The sequence below is a fragment of the Eptatretus burgeri genome, chromosome 2, assembly GCF_056783735.1.
Source record: "Eptatretus burgeri isolate ZD-2024b chromosome 2, Ebu_testis_v1, whole genome shotgun sequence".
Classification (NCBI taxonomy): domain Eukaryota; kingdom Metazoa; phylum Chordata; class Myxini; order Myxiniformes; family Myxinidae; genus Eptatretus; species Eptatretus burgeri.
Genome location: NC_140962.1, coordinates 63,958,715 through 63,983,102, shown reverse-complemented (window position 1 = coordinate 63,983,102; position 24,388 = coordinate 63,958,715). Strand labels below are relative to the sequence as shown.

The 24,388-nt window shown below is 42.8% G+C and overlaps 1 protein-coding gene across 2 annotated transcripts in view; it reads left to right on the top strand.

The window, feature by feature from the left end:
- BRF1 (BRF1 general transcription factor IIIB subunit) overlaps positions 1-24,388 on the top strand; it is a 91,872-nt gene that overhangs the window by 39,305 nt on the left and 28,179 nt on the right. The window contains exons 11-13 of one of the 2 annotated variants that reach the window (XM_085869545.1): positions 1,545-1,805; positions 2,350-2,411; positions 15,615-15,696. In XM_085869545.1, the coding sequence (XP_085725671.1) occupies positions 1,545-1,805; positions 2,350-2,411; positions 15,615-15,696 (405 nt within the window). Of the gene's footprint in view, positions 1-1,544; positions 1,812-2,349; positions 2,412-15,614; positions 15,697-24,388 lie in introns of both variants that reach the window. The other variant, XM_085869544.1, reaches the window with a different exon arrangement.

Sequence of the window (24,388 nt, the reverse complement as noted above, 5' to 3'; positions counted from 1 at the left end):
TGCTCTTCAATACAGACGTCCTTGAGAGGCAATAATCACTCGACTGTTCAGCTAGTCTGTAAATTTCAACAGGTGTAAAAAATATATATATAAAAAAAAGATTAGAAACTTCATAATTGTTCACTGTTTCACTGACGTTATCTCATTTGCCACCATCTTTATTTACAGCACGTGCATTGAAACAGAAAACATGTGATTATGGTTCTTGGCTACCAATATTGTATGGCCAAATTCCTTCCAAAATTTATTAATTCACTCACATCATTCTGCCTTCTATAAACAACAGTTAAGGTCACATTTGAACCACCCTTTTATAATGTCCGATTTTTTTTGTCAATCCCCAGATAAAACACTTGTGGTACGCAACACATTACCGGATGGCGCGCACTTAAACTTTTTGTCCCATGTGACCCAGAAAAGTATGTTTTGTACAATAAATTGGGTGAAGGTTAGCAAGTGTACCTTGACCTTTATTGTGGGATAAACACAAAGGTTTGATTCCACAAATTGCAAAAAAAGGTGAAGGTGTAAGTGTGCATAGTTTGCTTTGGAAAGGTTAATGAATAGTGGTCTACACGTTACCTGGACGTTGAGTCTACCATTGTATGGTTAATTGATTCTGGTAAGGGGAAAGGTTGACATCTCGCATTACGATGAGATGACCTTTAAGAACAAAAGAAGACTTAAGCCAAAGATTCTGAATGAGGACCAATCCCTACATCTCAGCCTTTTGACCAACAATTTCCACAGTGTCAGAACATTCACCTCCAAAAGCAAAAGTTGTGATGCAACTTCAAAAGAGCCGGAGCACACAAAGATGAGCACAACTACATTGTATTAGGTATGCATGCTTTATAACTAATAGGATGTCAAGGAGTGGTGAGTTATGGCTTTCTTTGTGTGGAATATACCAGATTTTTTTGTTTGGCCATTGAGACCAGCTTGAAAATGGGATTTGCTTCAGACAGGCTGTTTGTTGAGACCCCAGAACTCATGGGACTGTGCTTCTTGCAAAGATTGGTCACAAAAGAAGATTTAAGGATTTGCAGTGGTGTTCATGGTGCTATGCTCTAAGGATGCAGGACATTTTGGTTGAAACTTGTGGTCCAGATATCATCAGTTTCTGATCTTATATAGACACCTGAAAGGGTTGAAAATCCTTTGAGTTCAAAGGGTGGGCAGATTATAAGGTGTCTTTCTTATCTGAATTGCTATTAAAAGAGTAGCATGTGCAACATTGCACACTTTGAAGAAAGTCAATCTGATCAGTTCTGTTTTAAAACAAAGAAATAAAAAATGACTTTTAGCATAATGATATTTTCCAATATATATATATATATATTTTTTTTTTCATTGTGGTTTACTTTCACACAGAACAAACTTATGGTAGTAGTGTTGTGTGAGAAACATGCGCTAACAGGAAAAGGAAAATGCTCGGAACTTATTTTACCCATCAAGGTGCTTATTATCAGAAGTTTTCCATGATCGGTATTTTTGATCATTCGTGTATGTTGTCTCCTTTTGTCTGTTAAATTCCCTTCCAGATTCTTGTACGGCTTTGGGCGATGGGGCAGAGGATGATGATCACTTGAATGTGGATGAGGAGCATTTTGTTCACTCACTGTTCGAACATCTTCCAAACGGTGTAACAGAGCCTGACATTGTTGGCGAGGAACAGGATCCAGAGCCAGCAATGTTGCGCCGTTGTCAAGGTCCAGATCTCAGGGTGCTTCTTGGGCCACTTCCTACCTCAGCCAGTCTGGGTCTCAAGGAGTCAATTGTAGAGTGCATTGAAGATGATGGTGGTAAAGGTATTTATTAAAATTTTAGTTGTTTATTATTATCTGCTCATTTTCAACCTTTTTCCCAATTTGTGTTCAATATCTTTATTAAATTCTGTTTGGTCTTTTTACGTTATTACTCGAGGATACACCCATCAGAGGCAGGTGATGGGACCACATCGGCTTTGATAGGACAGGAGGGTCATACGACGACAACAAAAACACCAAACCAATCCGTGTCTAATCAAATGCACAAAGATGATGACAATCCTGTGATGGGTGGGCTTGAAGTCCCACCCAGCGGAATGTCATGGTGAAAGCGTTGAGAAAAATCTACTTTTAACTGGGCCGAATAGAACTAATGGAGCATTCAGAAGTAAATTTAGATGCTGCATTCTGGATTGTAGGGCATTGTTAATTATGCGTATGAAGTTTTGTGAGAAAGCTGGAAGTGGTGGGAGAGGACAGAGAAAACGAATATCGAGAGACTTGTACCTTTCTTTTACATAATATGCAATATATAGATTTTTATGCTGTGGATTTTAAAGTTGTTCATTTTATTTTTTAGAGTGTGAAAGTGGGGATGGGACTCTTGACTTGACCGGTATCGATGAAGAAGAACTGGATACCGTAAGTATATTGATAATTTTCTGATTGATCACCAACATGACTCTTGGAACAAACATTTCTTTCTTTGATTGTCTTTACTGGCAGCTTTATGTTTGGTGGTGCTAATCCAAGACAGGATGTTGTTTGCAGTAAGAGATCATCTACATTTCTCATGTGCCAAACAGTATAGTTTTCAACTGTCTTCTCTCCCCATATTTTCATCCATACATCCTTTTCCCTTCTGTAATGTAAACTTGGTCGCTCTGGTCGTCCTTGTCTAGTTACCTCCTGACTGCCAATTGCAAGGCCTATTTTAATGCGATAAAGGAAATCAATTTTTCTTTTTGAGGTTCAATAAAAGCAGAAGAAATAAAGTGGAACAAAATAGTGGAGGTGAACAGTGATTCTGGATTTTGGGAGTTTCATCAGAAGCGGGTTAATTGCAGACTCTGTATTCCCTGTAGAACTGAGGGGGTGGACAGAGCACAGAAAGAAAATAGGGTGTAAGACCAGAAATGAGGCAGTAGAAGACAGCGAGACCACCAACCTGTATGTGATGAGAGAGCAAAGGTCCAGAGATTCGTCTTCATGACAGAAAAAGTTTCTGCTTTTTCAATTAAAAAATACATTTCATAGAGGAAACAAAAGAAACTAGAATTGCATTTGGTAAAGCACATACCTTCACCAGGCTGGAGTTTATGTTTAGTATCCCACTCATAAGCCAGATCTGGATCCGAACCTAAACCAAAATATAATTGGCTTGTTCTTGTCACCTATCCAACTTGTACACGTAGTTTCATCCTAATCCGTCCGTAATGTTTTGAAATATTGTGCTATACTCTATATCAATTTTGGTCCCATCTCTCAATGATGAAGAAACACTTTAAAAGTCAAAAAAAATTTTAGTATCCAGATTCAGATCTTCACCAAAATCTAATCATTTAGTCTTTGTCACACACCCAGCCTGTCCCCCAAATTTCTTCCTAATCCATCAACAACTTTTTGAGATATCCTGCACAAGACAGACAAGGGTGAAAACATAACCTCCATCCACCTTTGGTGGCAGAGGTAATAAAGATGAAGGTGAGCAGAAACAGAGCTGGGTGTGGGAAGGGCAACCAATATAGAAGCAACCAAACGTTTGGAACATGAACGATTAACACCACATAATTACATGAAGTTGTAAGGGTGAACACAACATAAGGTGAGCACAACAGGGTGATTAATTTTATTTGAGAACCCTAAATAATTCCCATACACGAAAAGCTATATCAGTTAAGAACCTAATATTTTGTGGAAATGTAGCCTAATGTGACAAAGTGGTGATGTGATCCACACAATTGATTTCCTGACATCCACACAATTGAGCTTGTTGTGCTAAATGTCTTGGAGATTTCTTTGGGTTTGCTTCCATTCTTTCCCGCATTTCATCCACTTTCTCCAGTGTAACAACACTTGGCTGACGCATGTGCTTCTTAACTTCCACGCAGTCTGTTTGTCTGAACTGCTTCACGAGTTTCCATATCACTGATTTTGAAGGTTTCATACGACCACCAAAGCAACTTTTAAATGTAATTTGACATTCCCCAAAGGAAGCATTCTTGATGTAAAGTTCGGGAAACATGCATTCTTCCACGTGCATTCTTCCACGTGCATTCTTCCACGTGCATTCTTCCATTCCATGCATGGCATAACTGAGTGAAAACTGTTAAACGTCACTGCCAGGTTACGTGATAAATCATGTGATACCTGATAACTCTGAAGATCGTGTTTTTTTTTTGTTTGTTTGTTTTTTGTATACACCATCAAGGCTCGTATAAGAGCGAACACACAGAACGCACAACAAGGGGAGCAGGAGACAAGAGGGTTAGGAGAGGGAAGGAAAATACAGTGGGGAACAGAGACATGAGGAGATCTGTGGAAGGGAGAAGGATGGGTTGGGGAATATGGGGTAAACAAATGGACTCGACAGGGACTTTCAGGTCCTTACACTACAGGGACTTTCAGGTCCTTGCACTGCAGGGACTTTCAGGTCCTTGCACTACAGGGACTTTCAGGTCCTTGCACCACAAGGACTTTCAGGAAGGAAAGCAGGGAATTTGAACGAGGTGGGGTTGGGGTGGATTAGCGGGATAAGAAAGATTGTGGTTTTAGATGGGGAAAGATAAGACATTGTGGTGAGCAGCTGTTTTGAACACCTGGAGGGAAGAGAGGAATTGAAGAGAGTGTAGGAGTTTGTTTCAAAGGTGGGGGAAAAAGAGGAATGAAAGAGTGAAGGTGAGCAGTGATTCTTGATTTTGGTAGTTTTACCAGAAGGGGATTGCTGGTCGACCTTGAGCACCCTACAGAAATATGGGGGGGGGGGGCGGAGAGGAGATCCTAGAAGACGAAGACCACCGACCTGCCTGCGGTGAGAGAGTGAGAGACCCAAAGACTCAGCCTCATCACAGGAGACAACAATGATCCTAAATGCCTTGGTTTCCACAGCGTGAAGCTGAGAAAGGTAAGAGGCGGGAGCACCAGCCCAAAGGGGAGAGCATTACTCTATCAGGTTGCGGACGAAAGCATTGTATGTGGTCGATCAGGTGTGCCAAGGAAGGAATTTGCACGATGGAGGATACCCAGTTGGCGACTGCCTTTGGAGGCTAAGTTGGAAATGTGGCTTTCCCAGGAAAGATCAGGGCAGATAGTGAGACCCAGAAGCTTGAATGAAAGGACTTCTTCCAGAGGATTGTTGAGAAAGTAGATGGGGTTGGGGGGGGGTGGGGGTTCTATACGGTCCTTTCTGACAGACATAGTGAAAGTGTGTGATTTGTCAGGATTGAAAGACATGTTCCACGTGTTGGACCAGTTTGTGATTTTATCCAGATTTGCAGAGAGTGAAGAAGCTGCAGCTTGCCGGTCTGAGAGATGACAGATGGTATGGCAGAGGGTGGAGTCATCAACAAAGAGATAAAGAGGATTTTCCAGAGAGTTGGAGAGGTCATTGATGAAAACTAGAAAAAGAACAGGGCACAGAACACTGCATTGAGGAACTCCAGCCTGGACAGGAAGAGGGGATGAGAGAACTCCATTTAGGGCCACATGTTGGCTGTGACAGCAGAGGAAGTCTGTGAGCCATGAGTGGAGGTGGCCTTGGATACCATAGGGAGAGAGTTTGATGAGCAGGGCAGGATGCTAGACCATATCGAAGGCAGGCAATATGTCTCGGGACATGGCGCTGATTTCATGTCTGGCATTGAGGATAGGCATAGGTATTCATTGTTGGGAGAGCAGAAGCAGCATATCCAGAGTAGAGTGGTCTGGTCTGAATCCAAATTGAAGATTGGAAATCAAGCCATTGGAGAAGATGAATGATTTCATGTCTGAAGAGATGATGGATTCCATAACCTTGCTGATGATTGGGAGAAGGCTGATTTAGTCAGGCAGCATCTTGCAAAAAATAAAGCCCGTGGGATTTTTGGTATGAAAGCAAACCACCATGCTCGACTCTTCAAGTGGACCCTAATGATTAATAAAAAAGCTTGGTGGCACTCTAGGAAATGGTGCGGACATGTATTTTGAACACATTTAACATTTTTTGAAGAATGACTATTTTACGCCGCTTAAAAAGTGACATTATGTCACCCTGACCCCTCCATATACCACCAATTTTGTCATATTTGGTATCAAATTGTCCGGCATGAACCTCTGCATACTCGTAGGTCATTTATTCATCAATATATGAGCCATATCATGAATAAGTCACACAAAAATCAAAATTTTGACCATATTTCGACTTCGGTTTCATCGTCCGCAGTTCACCAAAATACCTTTTTCTCAACTTTGTGCTCACTAATCTGCTAATGAATAGTATCGCAACATACATATGTTATCACTCGTTCTTTTGATATTTTATACACATCATTCACTTGATAATTCAACGAGATACACCTCAAAATGTAACCCTACCCCCGAGTTCATACGTATGCATAAGTCCCATGGCAGTCAGCTCTCATCCAAAGAGCTCGTCGCTGTCATCATCGTTATCGTGTTCGTCTGTACTTCATCCTCGTTGTCGTCGGTTGAGTGGTGCAATTTTTCGCAGTTGTCTTCCAGACTGGAACATCCACACATGTCTGTGCAGTTGAGTGTCGAATGAGTGCATGTAAGTGCAGCAAGTCTCGCCAGAACTGTATCCCAGCATGCGGGTGTGATTCTGTCAACTGCAATCATGACTACCACTAACTACAGCTATATGGGTGAGCAAATTATATTTCAAACATTCGCTTATGTGCCAACTCTCTTATACAACGTTTTGATCTCACATGAGTTCATCTTACGAGTTGAGAACTCACGTGAGAAGATTACATGCGTACAACTTCAGAAAATCGAGAAAATGGCCATTTTACAATTGCGGCCTTTCATGTTTTCAAGTAAATCTCGAGTCTAAATTTATTGCCGAGACTAAAGGACAGTAGCCTCGGCAAATAATTCATACACAGGCATATAGATGTGGCAATGCTGAAACGAAATTCACTATAACCAAAAAAATGAGGAATTTGGCATTTGACCTTGACCTTTGACCTCAAAGGTCAAAGTTCGAGATGGTATGGGGCATATTCTGAAGCTTCACCCTATCATCTTACTTTCGGACATGCATAATCACTTTTAACAAGAAATGCCTACGGGACTAATTTTTAGACCCCGGAGATAGTCTTGGCCGGCCATCTAAAGAGAGAAAATGCTTATATTGGTGGATACCATGGTTAATATAGTCATATGGGAAGACTACCTCAACCTAATCATCTACAGTAGGATTTGTGGCATGTGTTTACAAAATCATGCATCCAAATTTACAGATGTCGGAAAGAGTAACCTTCCGATTCCTTAGGGGGTAGGGTTACATTTTGAGGTATATCTCGTTGAATTATCAAGTGAATGATGTGTATAAAATATCAAAAGGACTAGTGATAACATAGGTACGTTGCGATACTATTCATTAGCAGATTGGTGAGCACAATGTTGAGAAAAAGGTATTTCGGTGAACTGCGGATGGTGAAACCGAAGTCGAAATATGGTCAAAATTTTGATTTTTGTGTGATTTATTCATGATATGGCTCGTATATTGATGAATAAATGACCTACGAGAATGCAGAGGTTTATGCCGGTCAATTTGATACCAAATATGACAAAATTGGTGGTATATGGAGGGGTCAGGGTGACATTATGTCACTTTTTAAGCGGCGTAAAATAGTCATTCTTCAAAAAATGTGAAATGTGTTCAAAATACACGTCCGCACCATTTCCCAGAGTGCCACCAAGCTTTTTATTAATCATTAGGGTCCACTTAAAGAGTCTAGCATGGTGGTTTGCTTTCATACCAAAAATCCCATGGGACTTATGATGCTCCCTGACAAATTGGTTTGTCGTTGCAGGGATCTGATTTTGCACGTTTTTTTGTGCAGGGCAGTAATGTTTGCTGATGTCCAAGCAGATGGCAGATGACCTTGAGCAAATGCGAGGGTGAATAGAACAGAAAGGGCGAGCAACAGCAGCAGAGCAGGTTTTCAGGACATGTGGGCTGATGCCGTCTGGACCGGTTGCATAATCTGAGTTGAGGTTTGACAGCAAGCTCTCCACCTTGTCAGGAGAAAAGGAGTCCAGGAACAGCTGGGTGCAACTGGTTAAAGTGGGTACATTAAGCGATTGGTTTTGGACACAAGATTTAGAAGCAAGCATGCACAGAGTTTAGGCATTCCGCATTGTCACGTGCAGTGTCAGCTGTGCAGCCATGTGAGGTAAGGGAGGGGATGGAGGGGGAACATACACCATAAACAGACTTAACTAGATGCCACCAGGATTTGGAGGAGGGAGACAGGTTTGAGACTTCAGACTTGATATTAGAAAGATGTTGTTTTCTGCCTCTCCTGAGGGTAGACACTCACTTGTTCCGAGCTTTATGGAAGGAACTGAGATTGCCCTCAGTTGGAGAAGCCTTCCATGAGGCGAAGGCAAGTTGTTTGATGACAACAGCTTCACCACAACCGTCAGTCTACCATGGGCGTGAGGAAGGGTGGGACAACTGAAGACGAGATAGGACAAATCTGTGCGTGAGAGAGAGCAAGTTTCTTTGAAAAAATTCCCAAGACGAGTTGTTGTCGGAGGAAGTGGAGATGGGAGACCAGTCTAGAAGTTTGATGACTGCTTGGAGACCCTGCAAGTCGGCCTGAGTGAAATGCCAGACTTGATGGTGCTGAGGTGGTTCTCTAATAACTGCCTAAAAGTGCTCACAAAACGTCAACAGGCAATTATCACCTCTTTGTTCAGCCTGATAATAATAAGAGCTAGTTGGCATCCATAGAGCTGCTGAATGGAGTGCTGATCGCCGATGGAAAAAGGTGAATGTCAAACATCGAAATATAATCGGTGTCGAACATCGATGGAAAATGGTGGGTGCCTGAGTTAAATGATCCGAGCCCACAGCCATGTTTGACCGTCAGAATGAACTGTTCAGGAAAATCTTGCGGTGTTCTGACTCGAATGTCCTGTCAGCCCAAAGTGAAAATGATAACCAAAAGAAAATGTGTAAAAAATCATGTATTTCCAAGCCAATGTGTCTTGATGGAGGGGGGATTGAACGAACATCCGTTGGGATAACGGCTTTCTTATCATGTGCATGGACGGTGAAAATTGCTCATGCAGAAATGCAAACAAACATAAAATCATACGTCATGAACGTGTCGTAATGAGGAAAAGGTTATCCCATCAGAACGAAAGGGAAATCTGTTCTATACCCTTCTCCAACACATCAAAGAGTTACAATGCCACCAGACAAGGGGATGGGTCTATTCTGTACATGCATTTATGGAAATAACTGTCTGAGGACCTGAATGCTGTATGCATTACTTGGATCAGATTCTGAAATCCACAACTATATTTTCCACACCAGGACCCAGACATTCGCGCTGGATACGTTCTGGGAAAACCCCGCGAATGTGGGGGCATTGTTTCAATGAGAAATGGGGGAATAGTTTCCGGGGATTTTCCAACCTGCAAAAAATCTGTGAATGTCGGGGTAAAATCCGTGAGTGTGGCGGAAAAATCCGTGAGCGTTTTGTCATTGTTACAATGGAGACAAGGGGGATAATGTTATCAGATTGCAGCTGTTCATGGTTCAAAGGGGAAAGTTTTTAATGTTTAAAATGTTTTTGACCACGAATGCACGATTACAGTTTCATTAAATTTGTACGAAGAGTAAAAGCACAATGAGCCTAAAAGAATAATAAAGTTCTTTATTAAAACCCTGACATTTCAGAAGACTATCTTCCATCCTCAGAGGTAAAAACATTCATAACACCACATGTGCAGAGATGTTAACTGTACTTATGTCGAATGTGAATGGCTGCGTGTCACAATTGGGCTGCGCGGGGACCAATCAGCATGAGATTTGGGTCGGATTTAATCAAGAGAGTGGGATTGGAGGGTGGATTTGCTTCCGGATTAGATGATTTTGTCACAAGTTCGGTGTCACATGTTCCATGTTTGATCCAGGTTTGTGTTTTGGGTTTAGCCTTCTCGCCCGTGGGTGGGGACTCTGGGTGATTGCTTAATACTCGAGAGGTAGCATGTAGGTCGATGTGATGGTTAATGGACCGTATGCCTGAAAAACCATGCTTCGAAAATATCCCGGCTGTCACTGCTGTGTTTTCCCACCTGAAGATGTGATGGAGATTGTGACAATGTAGGGCGACCAGCGAAAGCTTGTCTCCACGTGCTACAGCTTGCTGGTGCTGCATTAACCATGTTGCAAGTCATTTGGATGTTTGGCCCACGTAGTTGGCATCACAGTCTCGACAGGATTTCGGAGATCACGTTCATCTTTATTGTTGTCAGGTCAGAGCATATTAGATGTATGACTTGCTACAGGTACCATGTAAACCTGTGCCAACCTGTTTTATGGTCGGGTTGTTGGGGACTAAACCATCTCCCCCACCAGGTTTTTTGGTGAGGAGCGTGTATGATATGGACACACAGCAGGGTTAAAAACAAAACCTCTCAAAAGGTGGATGTGCTCCTTGTGAGACAATAGCCATCCATATCGAGTGCCCAACTGTGTCTGCGGATGCCTTCCTGCAGTTGGGTTACTTTTTTTATTAGGAGGTTGGTGGCAGGATTTGCACTCCGGCCACAGTAAAACCCTTCATTCCGCAAAACACAAAAACGCTAAAAAAAAATTGAAAACCCACTCCGTGGGAGTACCTCCTGTGCAGCTTCCCTTCGCAGGGTAGCTCACCGGATGACGGGATTGGGGCAAAGCCTTCGGGACCCCCAATCTTTGATGATAGGAGGGAAACCACGGGGTAACATCCCTGGGTCAGATTGCGGGAGAGTGTGTCGGAGTGGTGCTGAGGTGTCGTCCACCAGACGGCGGTCTCCTTGGGTTAAACTGAGGCGGTCCCTTCGGGTGGGTGCCTGGAATGTCCTATCCCGAAGAGAGGATGATCACCTGTCTGTTATCATCTGTGCTCAAGCGTTTGAACATCGGTATTGTAGCACTCTCTGAAGTTCGGAGACCGGATATTGGCGAGATCATGGTGGGTGGTGACTCCTACTATTGGACTGTTCGCTCTGATGGTTACCATGCACAAGGAGTTGCTATAGCTTTGTCCACTAAGCTGATTCCAATGGTAATTTAGGTAACACTGGTTATTGAGCATATTATGAGATGAAGGATTCGTCTTTCCTTGGGTGTCGTTTCTCTGGTCTCTGTATATGCTCAGACTAAAGCGAGTGATCTCACCGTGAAGGATGCGTTCTATGCCGCGCTCGAGTCTGTGGTTGATCTGTGCCCCATGCGAGAGACTCTTCTCATTTTGGAGGATTTCAATGCATCGACTGGAACTGATAGGGGTGGTTATGAGATGTGTGTTGGTCCCCATGCGTCTGTAACTGTGAACCAGAATCGCACTAAGTTCCTTTACTTTGCAAGAAGTCATGGACTTAGCTTGGCTGGTTTATTGTTTCAGCGCCCACATGCTCATCGCCGGACTTGGTATTCCATTGCTGGTGGTTAAGCAAAGGAGATTAACCACATTCTCATTGATGGTCACTGGAGGATGATGCAGAACTGCAGGGTCGACCAGAGTGCTTAGTTCCTCAATACTGACCACAGGCTTGTGGTAGCAACTCTGAAGTTGCAGCTTAAACCTGGGAGAATGGTGCCATCCCAGCCGAATCTGGATGTTGGCAAGCTCAAGGATGAGAGGACAGCTGAGGAGTTTGCCAACAGGCTGAGTGGGAATTTAGGGTGTGTGAGTGTTTTGGGTTATCTTGAAGAGTTTTGGAGTGCTTTACAAGACCACCATCCTTGATGTTGTCGGTAGATGTCTTGGAACTCACCGTAGGGTGAAGAATAATTATGTCTCTCAAGGGACACTGGATACCTTTGACCAGAGATGCAGGGCCAGGCTTAATGGCAGAACTGAGCTGTTGAAGGAGTTGAGGTGTAAAACTGTACGTGTGCTGAAGGTGGACAAGGAGGCCTATGCGTACGGAATCTGAGTGGGTCGAGCATCACCTGTGGTCAGGTGATTCTTGTCTTTATTGCAGGGGAATTTGCGCATTGCGTTCCTCCAAGCCCATCCCTCGGTGTACAGCAGTTAGAGCGAGGGTGGAAGGCTCTTGACAGAGGAGTCCGAAGTGCCGCCCCTCTGGGCCAGTTATTTTGAGCGGTTGTTCTAGTCTGATTCACCAGCTTTTCTGTTGGATATCAGGTGTGTTACTATCCCTATTGCTGACACTCCAACCAACTGTGATCCACCTTTGTTTGTGGAATCATAGGGTGTGGTGAACAGATTGAAATGGGGTGAAGCTCCTGGGATCTGTTGCATCCATGGTGAACTTGTCAAGGCTGGTGGAAATGCTGCACTCGTGTTGTTGCATGCCATTGTGTGCTCTGCCTGGAACACAGGCATCATCCCAACTAACTGAAAGAAGGGCCTTGTTGTCCCTCTCTGAAAAGGGGAGGATGATCGCCAGGACTGCAACAACTATCGAGGGGTGACGCTGCTTTCAGTGCTGAGCAAGGTCTTTGCCTGGGTAGTTCCTGATAGGGTTTGCCACCATCTGCTTGAGCACCAGCGCTTAGAGCAGTCAGGCTTTACACCAAAAGGTTCAACGATTGACCGTATCCTTGCACTTGGGGTCCTCACCGAACGAAAATGAGAGTTTCGGCAGGGGCTGCTTGCAGCCGATGTTGATCTCTGCAAAGTGCTTGATTCAGTGAATTGGGATGCCCTCTGGAGGATTATTAGTCTTCGTGGGGTACCACCAAAACTGATCAATCTGATGTCTGAACTATACTCCTGCACTGAGAGTGCTGCGGGATGTGGTGATGCCATCTCAGACTTATTTCCACTTGTCACTGGAGTTTATCAGGGGTGTGTACTGGCCCCCACACTTTTCAGCACTTGTATGGACTGGATTCTGGGGTGGATTTCGGAGAGATAAAGCTGCTTTGCATCGTTTGAGAATGTCACGATCTCTGGCCTTGATTTTGCAGATGATGCAGTCATCTTTGTGGAGATTCTAGAGATCCTTTTGGGGGCCTTTGCGGTGCTTATTGAGGAGACTGAGCCACTGGAATTATGGCTTTCCTTGGTCAAAACTAAGATCCAGGCTTTCAGTGACATATTGGATGCTGCTATCTTGTCTGTGTCTGTTTGTGGTGAGGATGTTGAGGTCACGGAGAGATTCACTTACTTTGGCAGTGGAAGACATGCTCTGCTGGCTGAGTGGCAGAGGTCAATAAATGCCTGGATTGGGCCTGTGGAGTCATGTATTCACTTGATCATGGGGTGTGGTGCTGTCAGTGCCTGTGTCTTCAGGTCTGAGTCTTCAGTTCCTTGGTGCTTCCAGTCTTGCTCTACAAATGTGAGACTTGGACTCTGACCAGGGATCTGAGACGTTGACTTAATTCCCTTGGTACCATGCCTCTTGAGAGAATTCTTGGCTATCACTGGTCGGCTTTGTGTCCAACGAGTGGTTGCTGAGAGAGACTCAAATGAGATTTGTAACCTGCATAGTCCGTGAGCATCAGCTGCGGTTGTATGGACATGTGGCTCGTTTTACTGACACTGATCCTGGTCACCAGATTCTCTCAGCGAGGGAGTCTCGTGAGTGGAGGAGGCCAATGTGCTGACCACGTGCCTCGTGGTTGCAGCAAGTTGATCAACATCTCAAGTAGATGGGGTTGGGCCAGGCATCTGCTTAGGGGATGGCCAGACAGAGGTCCCTGGAGTACCGACAGAAAGTGGACGCAGTGACTCGCTGCTTCGGTGCATGCTCCCATACCTGACCTGACCTGACCTGACGTTCATCTTGTCGAGTCTATTCACCCTGTCTTTGACCGAGACAGATTCGCATAGAGTGTTGTCTGAGGTTTGTGTGCGACCCGGATTCCAAATGGTTTCAGCAAACTGTTTGCAATCTCCGAAGTATTGCCAATGTATGTTCATGCTACTCTTTGGACCGGTTCCTCAGGTCACAATGTGGGTGCCCTCATCCGGCGACAAGACCGAATGAATGCTTCTGGATAGTCATTGTTCTGCAGTAAGTGGGTGACGTTCAATTTCGGTCCTTCATGCGTGTTGCTCACTGCAGTGCGATTTGGCCCGGTCAAACGATGTTTGTGAACAAGACCATTTGTGCATATTTGGTGACCACTGTTGTAATTGAGCATCTGGTCAGTCGGCGTGGGTTTGTGCTACGCCTGGGTGCTCAAGCACTGATCCGTTGCACGTGTGACGCCCACATCCAGAAAAGCAATGAAACCGGATTGTTTGAGGTCATGTGTGAACTGGATGGCAGTTATGATGCTGTTTATGTGGGTTTGGAACCTGTCAGAGCTATCTTTTTTGATGATGGTGAATGTGTCATCCACATTGCGGAGCCAAAGTTTGGGCATGTTTTCGCCCTGTAATGCCTGATGCTCACGTGGGAAAACACGGCAGTAACATCCTCGGCACCCGGTCGGGCCAGCCGGGAAATTCTTGTAGCATGGTTTTCAGGCACACAGTCCATTATCCGTCATGTCGACCTGCATGTTGCCTATCGATTATTACGCAATCACCCACAGTCCCCACCCACGGGTGTGAAGGCCAAACCCAACACGCAAACCCGGATCAGACATGGAACACGTAACACAGAACCTGTGACCCAAACATCCAATTCCAAAGCAAATCCACCCTCTACTTCCACTCTCTTTTTATTCAATCCGTCACAAACCTCACGCTGATTGGTCCCCCTCACTGCACAATCATGACACGCAGCCATTCGCGTTCGACATTAAGTACAGTTGACGTCTCTGCGGATGTGGTGTTATAATTTTTTCCTTCTGAGAACAGAAGATAGTCGTCTTCTGAAACGTCAGGGTTTTAATAAAGAATTTTATTTTTATTTTTGGCTCAGTGTGCCTTTACTCTTCATACAAATGTCTCCTGAACTGCCTATTTTTAGTTATATATATGTATGTATATATATATATATATATATATATATATATATATATATATATATATATATATATATATATATATATATATCCTGGTGTTGGAGTAGTGGTTAGGGTGGCGGCTTGGGATCCAAAAGGTCCTGAGTTCAAGCCCCGTTGGCCGCTTAAATTAATACACACCAGGAGGTTGACTCAGCCTGCCATCCTTCTGAGGTCGGCGAAGTGAGTACCAGTGTACTGGGCCCGGTGTATGCCCCGGTTAGAATAGGTGTACCATATCCCTGTGTCGTAAGAGGCGACCAGGTTTGTGTCAGGAAGGGCATCCGACGTAAAACCTGTGCCAAATCATTATGCGGATCATAACGGATGATCCGCTGTGGCGACCCCCTAACGGGAGCAGCCGAAAGAAGAATATATATATATATATATATATATATATATATATATATATATATATATATATATATATATATATATATATATATATATATATATATATATATCTCGATCTATATCTCGATCTATATCTCGATCTATATATATATATATATATATATGTATATGTATATATATATATATATATATATATATATATATATATATATATATATATATATATATATATATATATATATGTATATATATATTACTTTTTTGTCATGATTGAAATAAATATATTGGCTGGTTTGTTTTGCAGTCTTCAATTTTTGCAATCTCTTTTGAATCTTCAGTACCTTTTGAGCAGTTTTGAAGTTGAAATCAAGACTCGACTTTGGCTCAAGGAAAATGAGGATTATTTGAAAGAACAACAAGGTAATACACTTCTTGTTCCTTGATTCTGACTCATTCAGATTTTAAAACTAGAGCTGAGAGTTTGTACATTAATGACTTTCTACATTTTTTGTTATTGATATGGAGACACCTCCTTTGGTTTTTGTTGTTGACAGATCTCAAGTTAAATGACAAAGGGAAACAGTTAGACAGACTGACAGAGTTGCAGGAGGGAAACAGGTGAATAAAAACAATAGAAATGTCACTGTATGAGAAGGAAAGTGGCAGGGAGGATGGTATCGAAGATTGAGTGGGTAAAGGGGAAACCATAATGTGGTGTTTGCCAGCACTCTCTTGTAAATGGAGGGAAGAACACAAAGTCACAGACACAGTGAGTCGGTTCAACAGATGAGATAAAAGAGTGTGTTGAAAGAATGATTGTGAGCATACAACTTAAATTTGGGGAGCCCAATCAGGTGTGGGTTCCTGGAACAATGTGTCTGACATGCATGGATGTATGATGGATGGAAAAGAAGATAGGTATGTTGAAACCAGATGGGACAGAAAAAACAGTTCACCAATGTGCCTGTTGTGGGTGAGAATGAGACTTTGGAACTCGGCCTCCTGTCGAGATATGCCAATTGTGTCGAGAGCTTTGGACTCGACCATCCAGTGGAGCAAAATGGCAAACAACTGCAACAGCCCTAATTAGCGAGGATATACTCCATATTTTGGTGAAAGGCCTTGTCGTAATGGCCTATAAGCAACTCAGCTCTGCAGATAATACTCAGGTGATGGTCAGCTTTAGATGCCACTTTGGAGATATGGTTCCACCAAAGACAGGTTATGGCTGATTGTGAGTATCCAGTGACTGTACATCTTCCAGCGGTTGTCCACATAAGTCAATTTATTCAATAGGAAATCTTTATGGAGGGTCAAAGTGAGAGCATTGCATTGAAATACTTTTTCCAAGTGCTTGTCAGCAACTTATTTTCTCACTGTCTCTAGCAAAGATGCTGTAGCAGCCTGCCTTTCAGATGAATGATGTACTGTTTTTGCCTCTTGGCAGAAGAGTCAGCAAAATGGTACAGAGGATTTTACAGAGAACCAGAGGTCATTGATGTCGACTGAGAATAAAATAGTCCTAAAACTACTATATCATGCCAGTCTCTCGATGTAGAGCACAAGCCATTAGCTCCCAGAGCACCTTGTTGTTTCTCGGTCCAGAGAAAATTTGATATTGATTCAAGGAGGGCATCCTGAGTACCATTTGCTGACAGCTTGAAAACAGGGCTGAGAGGATGGCGTAGAGGTACGCACACTCACCTCTAAGCTGTCTAGCCTGGGTTTGAATCTCGGCCCAGCTGTAAACTGCCATCCTGGTGTTTAACAGACTGGGTGAATCATCAATGTGTGTTTCATCCCTCTGATTGACAACTGGATGTCCTGTCTTCCGACATTAGTTGATGGATGTTGAAGATCCCATGGTGTCCTTCATGAAGAGAAGGCGAGCTATCGCCAGCACAGTGGGGAAATTCCAAATTCCTGCCCTAACCAGTAGAGGCCATTGCATCAGTGGCACAGCCTTGCATTCAGCCAATGATGCTACCCCTCAGCTTTGTGCTCTATACAAAGAAGAAGAAGAAGAATAATAACAGCTTGGAAACATGTTGGCTACCAATGACAGGATTAAAGACACCATAGATGTCCAGAGATTTCCCCGACCTCTTGTTTGAGATTTAGCGTATCAATCCATCTTGGAATCAGAAATAAAAAAGCACCATGTCCAGGGTGGAATATCTGGGGTGGAAATTGAACTGAAAATAAAATCAGAGTTGGTGAGATGATGAGGTTTGATGTCTTTGCAGCAGCAATGATTGATCCCATCATTGCTTATTATGGGGAGAAGGGTGACCTGTCTCGTTAAGGGGATCAGTCTTGTTGACCTCCTTTCGGATTAGTGGAATGTGAGCAATTTTCTCAGGTTAATGTGAGCATTCATGTGAGAAGACTTGGATAAGAGCAAAGGAGAGGTTTGGAGTGCTGTTATCCTCTGATCTGGTGGCAAAGGAGCTGTCAAGAGTGATGAGAAATGTTTCAAAGTTCGTGGGAGAGAGATCCACAATGGTCTGAAATTGGGAGAAGCCTGTGTGGGTGGGAATGGAGGGATTGGAGACAAGACCAATTTTGTAAAGACATAAGATGAGTTTTTTTTTTTTTTTTAGGAGCAGTTTCTAGCATTACTCTGTCTTTCAAAGAGAAGAGTCAAACAATGCATTTTAACCAGTGACAGATTTTAACAGGCTTGAGAAATATGTCAATAAGTGAGCTTGATGGTGGGCTCTGGCCTTGTTACAGATGGACATAAACTGATTGCGAGCTATACAGAGGGGACCCTAAGATGCCAATCAAGTTGGGTTTGCATTTCAGGTGGAGAATGCAAGCTGTTTTCTGGTGATTGTTACACCGATGTGGGCAGGGATAGCCAGAGTTGGGATGTAGAACACGACAGTTGGAGGCAAGAAGAGATGAACTGTTTTAAAAGAAGAAAACAGTTTGTTGAGGAAGGAGTTTCAAGAAGTGTATGTTTTTGGCTGATGAGATAAATGGGCAGGTTGTGAATTTAAACATTTGCATGGTCGGGTTTATAACTTACATTACTATGGCAAAATCAATGTTTTACAATGATTTTTCGATCATATGTTGAAACGTGGCCTCATGCAGTAGGTTGCAAAAGTATTCGCCCACCTCCAAAGTTTTCACATTTTGATGCCACCTGAGCTTATTTCATGATGTTTTCAATTCAAACTTAATACATGGAGTCTTCACAAACTACTCCAAAGTGATAGAAATGCAGATATAATGTGAATAGGTTCGATTAACAGGGAAAATCAGATTATTCTCATTTGTAAAAGTATTCAAACCCTTTGCCTAATTAAACCTAAATTACTTCAGGAGCAAGTTATTTGTTTCAAACGTTACAAAATAAGTGCAATAGGTTTCATCTGGATGAAATCAGTAGTTTAATTTAAAAATTAATCTCCCACACTTATCTAAGGAGTTTTAAAGTGCAACTCACTTGGCCAACAAAAAAGCAAACATAAAGACCGAGGAGCTTTCTAAAGAAGTCAGACAAAGCATTGGAGAAGCACCGTTCAGGAGAGGGTTGAAGGAAGATTTCAATATCACTCATTATCCATTTGAGTGCAGTGAAGTCCATCATTAGGAAGTGGCAGATGTATCATTCCACCCAGACTCTACCCAGATCAGGTCGCCCATCCAAACTCAGCAGCCAGGCAAACAGGAAACTGGTTTGGGTTGTCACTGTAAATTCAATAATGACTTTTTGAAAGATCTGCAAGGAGCTATGTTTGAGATGGGGGGGGGGGGGGGGTCAGTGTTCATCAATTAACAATATCCTGTTCTCTTCATAAAGCTGGCCTCCATGGACAGGTGGCAAGAAAGGAGCCATTACTTAAAAATAAATATCTATAAAAGCTCATATGGAGTTTGTGGGGGGGGGGGAGATTAAAAGCATCTAAATGATTTTATTACAGCGCGTGCGCTATATACAATTGTACCGAGTTTGAAATGTCCCCGGCGTCATCTACCACGTCTCCGGTGGGTCCGGTGTCCCCCCCCCGCCCCCCCACGTGCCTCAAGACAGCCAATGACGGGCTGTCCAGTAGATGCAGTGCGTAACCTCGACGGAAATGGCGACAATTGACGGAAATACCCGAGTATTTCAATGGAAATTTGTGAAACTAATGTGTTATGTATGTGAAAACCATTTAATTTACTGCTTGAAGGAAAAAAACGAAGAAACGTGCCCCTCATGTACAAACGAACGAAAGACGTCACTTCCGCCCACCATTGCATTTCGCGCCGATCGCCGAATGCTGAAAGCTAAGTTCTTCTTATGCTATCATTCTTTTGCGGTCCCCTGCCACGCTGTATTGAATTTGTGAAAGTAATGTCTTGTATATGTGAAAACCATTTAATTTATTGCTCGACGGAAAAAAAAACGAAGAAACGCGCCCCTCATGTACGAACGAACGAAAGACGTCACTTCCGCCCACCATCGCATTTCGCGCCGCTCGCCGAATGCTGAAAGCTAAGTTCTTCTTATGCTATCATTCTTTTGCGGTCCCCTGCCACGCTGTATCGAACGATTTCATTCCTTTTTGTTATATTTAAAGGTGCTTATCACAATAATAACAATATTTTTACATTTCAAATATTAAGTACGCTTTTTAATTGTTTTTCAACTGAAAAAGCATAAATTGCATATTTTAACATTAGTGTACTCATTTACTTCACCACACGCGCTGTATTGAAGGATTTCACTTGTTTATTTTTGTTTTTTGATTCTTTTTTTATTTTTATTTTTTAATTATTATTATTATTATTTAAAATTTTATTTATTTCTTTTTTTGTGCATTTTAATGATAGTGCAGGCATGTGGAGAAATGTTTTTTTTTGGTCAGACGAGACAAAAATTGAACTTTTTGGACTAAATTCAAAGTGTTATGTCTGGAGCAAGCCCAACACTGCACATCATCCAGTCAACAACACCCCTACTGTCAAGCAGGCCGGTGGCAGCATCATGTTGTGGGGCTGATTTTATTCAGCAGGGACTGGCAAGCATGTCAGGATAAAAGTCACAATGGACGCTACAAAGTACAGGAGAATCCTTGATAAAAACCTGCTTGAGTCAGCCGTGAATCTGAAACTGGAAAGGAGATTCACAAATTCAGCAGGACAATGATCCGAAGCAGAAAGCTAAAACCACACTGTAGTGGCTGAATAATAATAAAATTCATGTTCTCGAGTGGCCCAGTCAAAGTCCTGACTTGAACCCAATTTAACATTTATGGTGAGACTTGAAGATCGCAGTCCAGTGACGATTCCCACCGTACTTTGCACAATCAGAGCAATTTTCATGTGAAGAATGGGCAAATATTTCACTATCTCACTGTGCAAAGCTGGTAGAGATCTACTCCAACCACTCATAGCAACCATTACTCTAAAAAGGTGCTTTCACTAAGTGCTGAACCAAGGGGCTGAATAGTTTTACAACCAGTGAATTTTGATTTGTACATGTTTTTTGCAGGTATTCCTGACATGTAACTTCCTTCAATGATACCAGTGTTTCGTTTGATCTCTTCAGTTAGGAATAAAAAAGTTAATTTGGAAAAATTGTTTCTACATCATTTGTAATTCGTTGAAATGTGGCATTATTGGTAGAGGGTGAATACATCTGCAGGCCACTGTATATGCATTTTGTTCCGGATTAAAGTGCCTCTTGTTTCAAACAAACTGATATGACAAATACTTTCATTGATGCTTATTTTGTATGATCCGAGATTGCACATAACTAATGCAACACCTTGTCCATGATGATTGGCTGAAACCATGAATAGGAGATCTGTCTGTGTTGTTACGGTTACGCAAGGCATTTAAGACCGACGTGTTCACCATGCGGGAAGTGGTCCCCACATCTGCCCTTCATTTGCCTATGCACCAGGTCTGTCAGGTTATGATTGGCTGACAGCACTGCAAGGTATCTGCACCGATAATGTCCCACAAAGACTGACAGCACTGCATGGTATCTGCATCTTATAATGTTCCTAAGGACTGGCAAGCAGTAGTGCATAGGCACACGGGCACGCAGGGTCCTTGCCCAGGGGCCCCGAGCTCAATGTGGGCAAAGGTGGCGTGAGGGCCCCCAGATAACATGGGCTTGCACATGACAGATCTTGGTTTACAATTTTTCTAGACACCCCACCCAAAATGAGCGTGTGGTCTCACTTTGCCGACAAAACATATAAACTTGTGAGTGGTGATAAACACAACATAAAGGGAATGCTTCATCTCAAGAAAATATAGCACTGTCACAATGAATCGATTAAAAAAAGTTTTCCCCTGATGTTTAACTAGACAGGGCTATTGCAAAATTAGGAGGCAAGTAGAATAATAACTGCATGTAATGAATACAAATGCAACAATAATCACAATAAAATTTGTATCATTCCTCATGTAAATAACATGTCAATATTGTTTCAGAAATCCACACTATAATTTATTTTGTCATCACAAAAAAAAGCCCCTCATGAGTAAATGGGCTAACCCACATGCATGGCGGAACGTTGCGTTTTTTATAATCAGGAATGTGTCACAAAGCACCTGACCCGGAGATGAAACAAAACGACCTCAGCTGTGATGAAAAGGGGAAAATAGCTCAACAAAAGGTGAAAAGGGTTAAAAAAAATCACCTGAAATTAACTTTTTCATTACACAAGTGGTAGAACCAGAGAAGGGTCCTCGGTATATAATGTGCATTCTGGAGATTCTGGATGGGAGGATAAAGAAGAGAGTAGATATGGAGATCGGAGAAGAGCAGCGGGGGTTTAGAAAGGGTAGGTGGACGACGGATGGGATATTCACACTGAGACAGCTGGTTGGGAAGAGGTTGTAGGTGCAAGGTGAAATGGCATTGGTATTTGTGGACCTGGAAAAGGCCGATGGCACTGTACTGAGAGATAGTGATGGCGACGCTGAGATATATGTGAGTGCTGGAAGCAGAAGTTAGGTTGGTGGAAGGGATGAACAAGAGAACGAAGGGAAGAGTTTTGGTTTGTCCAGGGATGTGTGAGGAGTTCAGTGTGAACATCGGTTTAAAGCAGTGAAGCACTCTCACCCAACTCATGTTTATCATTGTGATGGAGCTGGTAAGCAGGAAGGTGATCTGGAGGGGTAGTGTGGGGAGGATGTTTTATGCCGATAATCTGGCAGTTGTAGTGAAGAGTCTGCGGGAGATGCAGGAAGTATTGGGGGAATGGGAGGAGGCATTTGGGAAGCATGGGTTGAAGATGAGTATGGAGAAAACTGAGGCGATGTGGGTCAGGCAGCAGAGGAGATCAGACAGGGAAATAGGTTTGAGTATCTGGGGGGATTCGTGACCGTGGATTGTAAGTCTGAGGCAGAGGTGAGGAGGAGGATTCAGGTGGTTGTGAATGTGTGTAGGTGGGTGGAGGGAGTAATGGCAGACACAAATATATCAAGGAAAATGAAAGGGAAGGTTCTGATGTCATGTGTATCACAGACCTATCTTTACAGTCTGAAGATGGTGGCACTGACAGAGATGACAACAGAGGCAAGACTGGTGTTAGCTTAGTGGTTAGTGTGGCTGGTTTGAGATCTTAGGATCATGAGTTTGAGCTCCATTGGCCAATGAATTAACCCCAGGTGGGGTTGACTCAGCCTGTCATCCTTCCGAGGTCGGTGGAATGGGTACTTCCGATGTACAATGTGGAAAACCACATAAAATACAAACATGGGGAGAATGAGAGCTTAGATATTAACATTTTGAGAGGCAAGACAAGGAAGCTCCCTCCCTTAAACACTTGACTCTGCTTTGACATACATTTATTATGTATGCTGATATGCTGAACATGTTCAATTGAAATAAGTTGTATAATCAATTTGCAGTTTATACCGAAGCCATATCCGTTACAATAATATCATGTCAGACAGTTCCATTAACATAGTCCATCTGCGTCGGTGGTATAAGACCCCAACAAAGGACTAAAATGGTGATTAAAAGGACTGCATTCGATGTTACAATTACTATTCCCAAGGATCACCAAAATAAAGCAAAAAGCGGGAATACGCTTCCTTAAGGCCCGGTCACACCTTGACGTTTTAGCCAGCGATGGCAACGTATTAAAATGTATGTAAAACACTGGCTTACGCTGAACTTTTGATGTTTTTTTTTAAAGATTCGGACGTATTCATAGCGACTTGGTCTTATGTATAACGCATTGGTAATGGACACAGAACGTTTCGTTGTGTTATAGATAACTTATACCAACGAATGCTGAACCTGTTGTCGGCCTACACAACCGATGCCCAACGATAGTCTAACTTAGGCATAGCGCGTTGCACGCATCGCCGACGATGTCGTGACGTAGCCTATTAAAAGGCTGACGCACAACGATTCGAATCATAACTGCCGTTGAAATGGAAGTGTTAACATCGCGGTCACACCTTGGCGATCTTGCCAGCGTATGCCGACCTAAGAAAAATGTGTCTAAAACGTTGGGGCACATCAAATACGGTATGAGTAAGTTTGGTATACGTGAGTACAACGCTAAAGCACGCTATCATACGTCGTAGTAAGTAGAGTACGTCAAGAAATTTTAAACATGTTCAAAATTTTACGACGTACTCGGCGTATGACACACGTTCCGCATGCGATGGGGATAAGTTTTACACACGATATGTGGACGCTTACACACGTCCACAAAGGCTACTTATAAGCTACTCATAAGTCGAAACACGTCGCGGTAATGTCTTTTTTATGCGAAACTTATTTCTAACTTATGTTTGACGTGCTTTGAACCAATTCTTTACGTAGTCCCAACACACATCGACGTATGTAGACGTATTCCAATGACGTCTTCTGGTCGACAAAAAAAAAAAAAATTAACGTGTTTCTAGCTTACAACTGCCATATAAAGACGTGTTCTCAGCGGTTTTGGGAATTGGTATATAAAAATGCTGCTCATAAAAGGGGAACCCAACAGTGTTTTCGAGTCCTTTTTGAGTCGATGTCCATGTCAGCAGTAACAGTATCAGTATCAGTATCAGTATTAGTAGTAGTTTGTTCATGTTAGCAGTAGTAGGTGAGTGTGAGGGGGAGGGTGTGGGTTATGATGGATCGTCCTTGCGT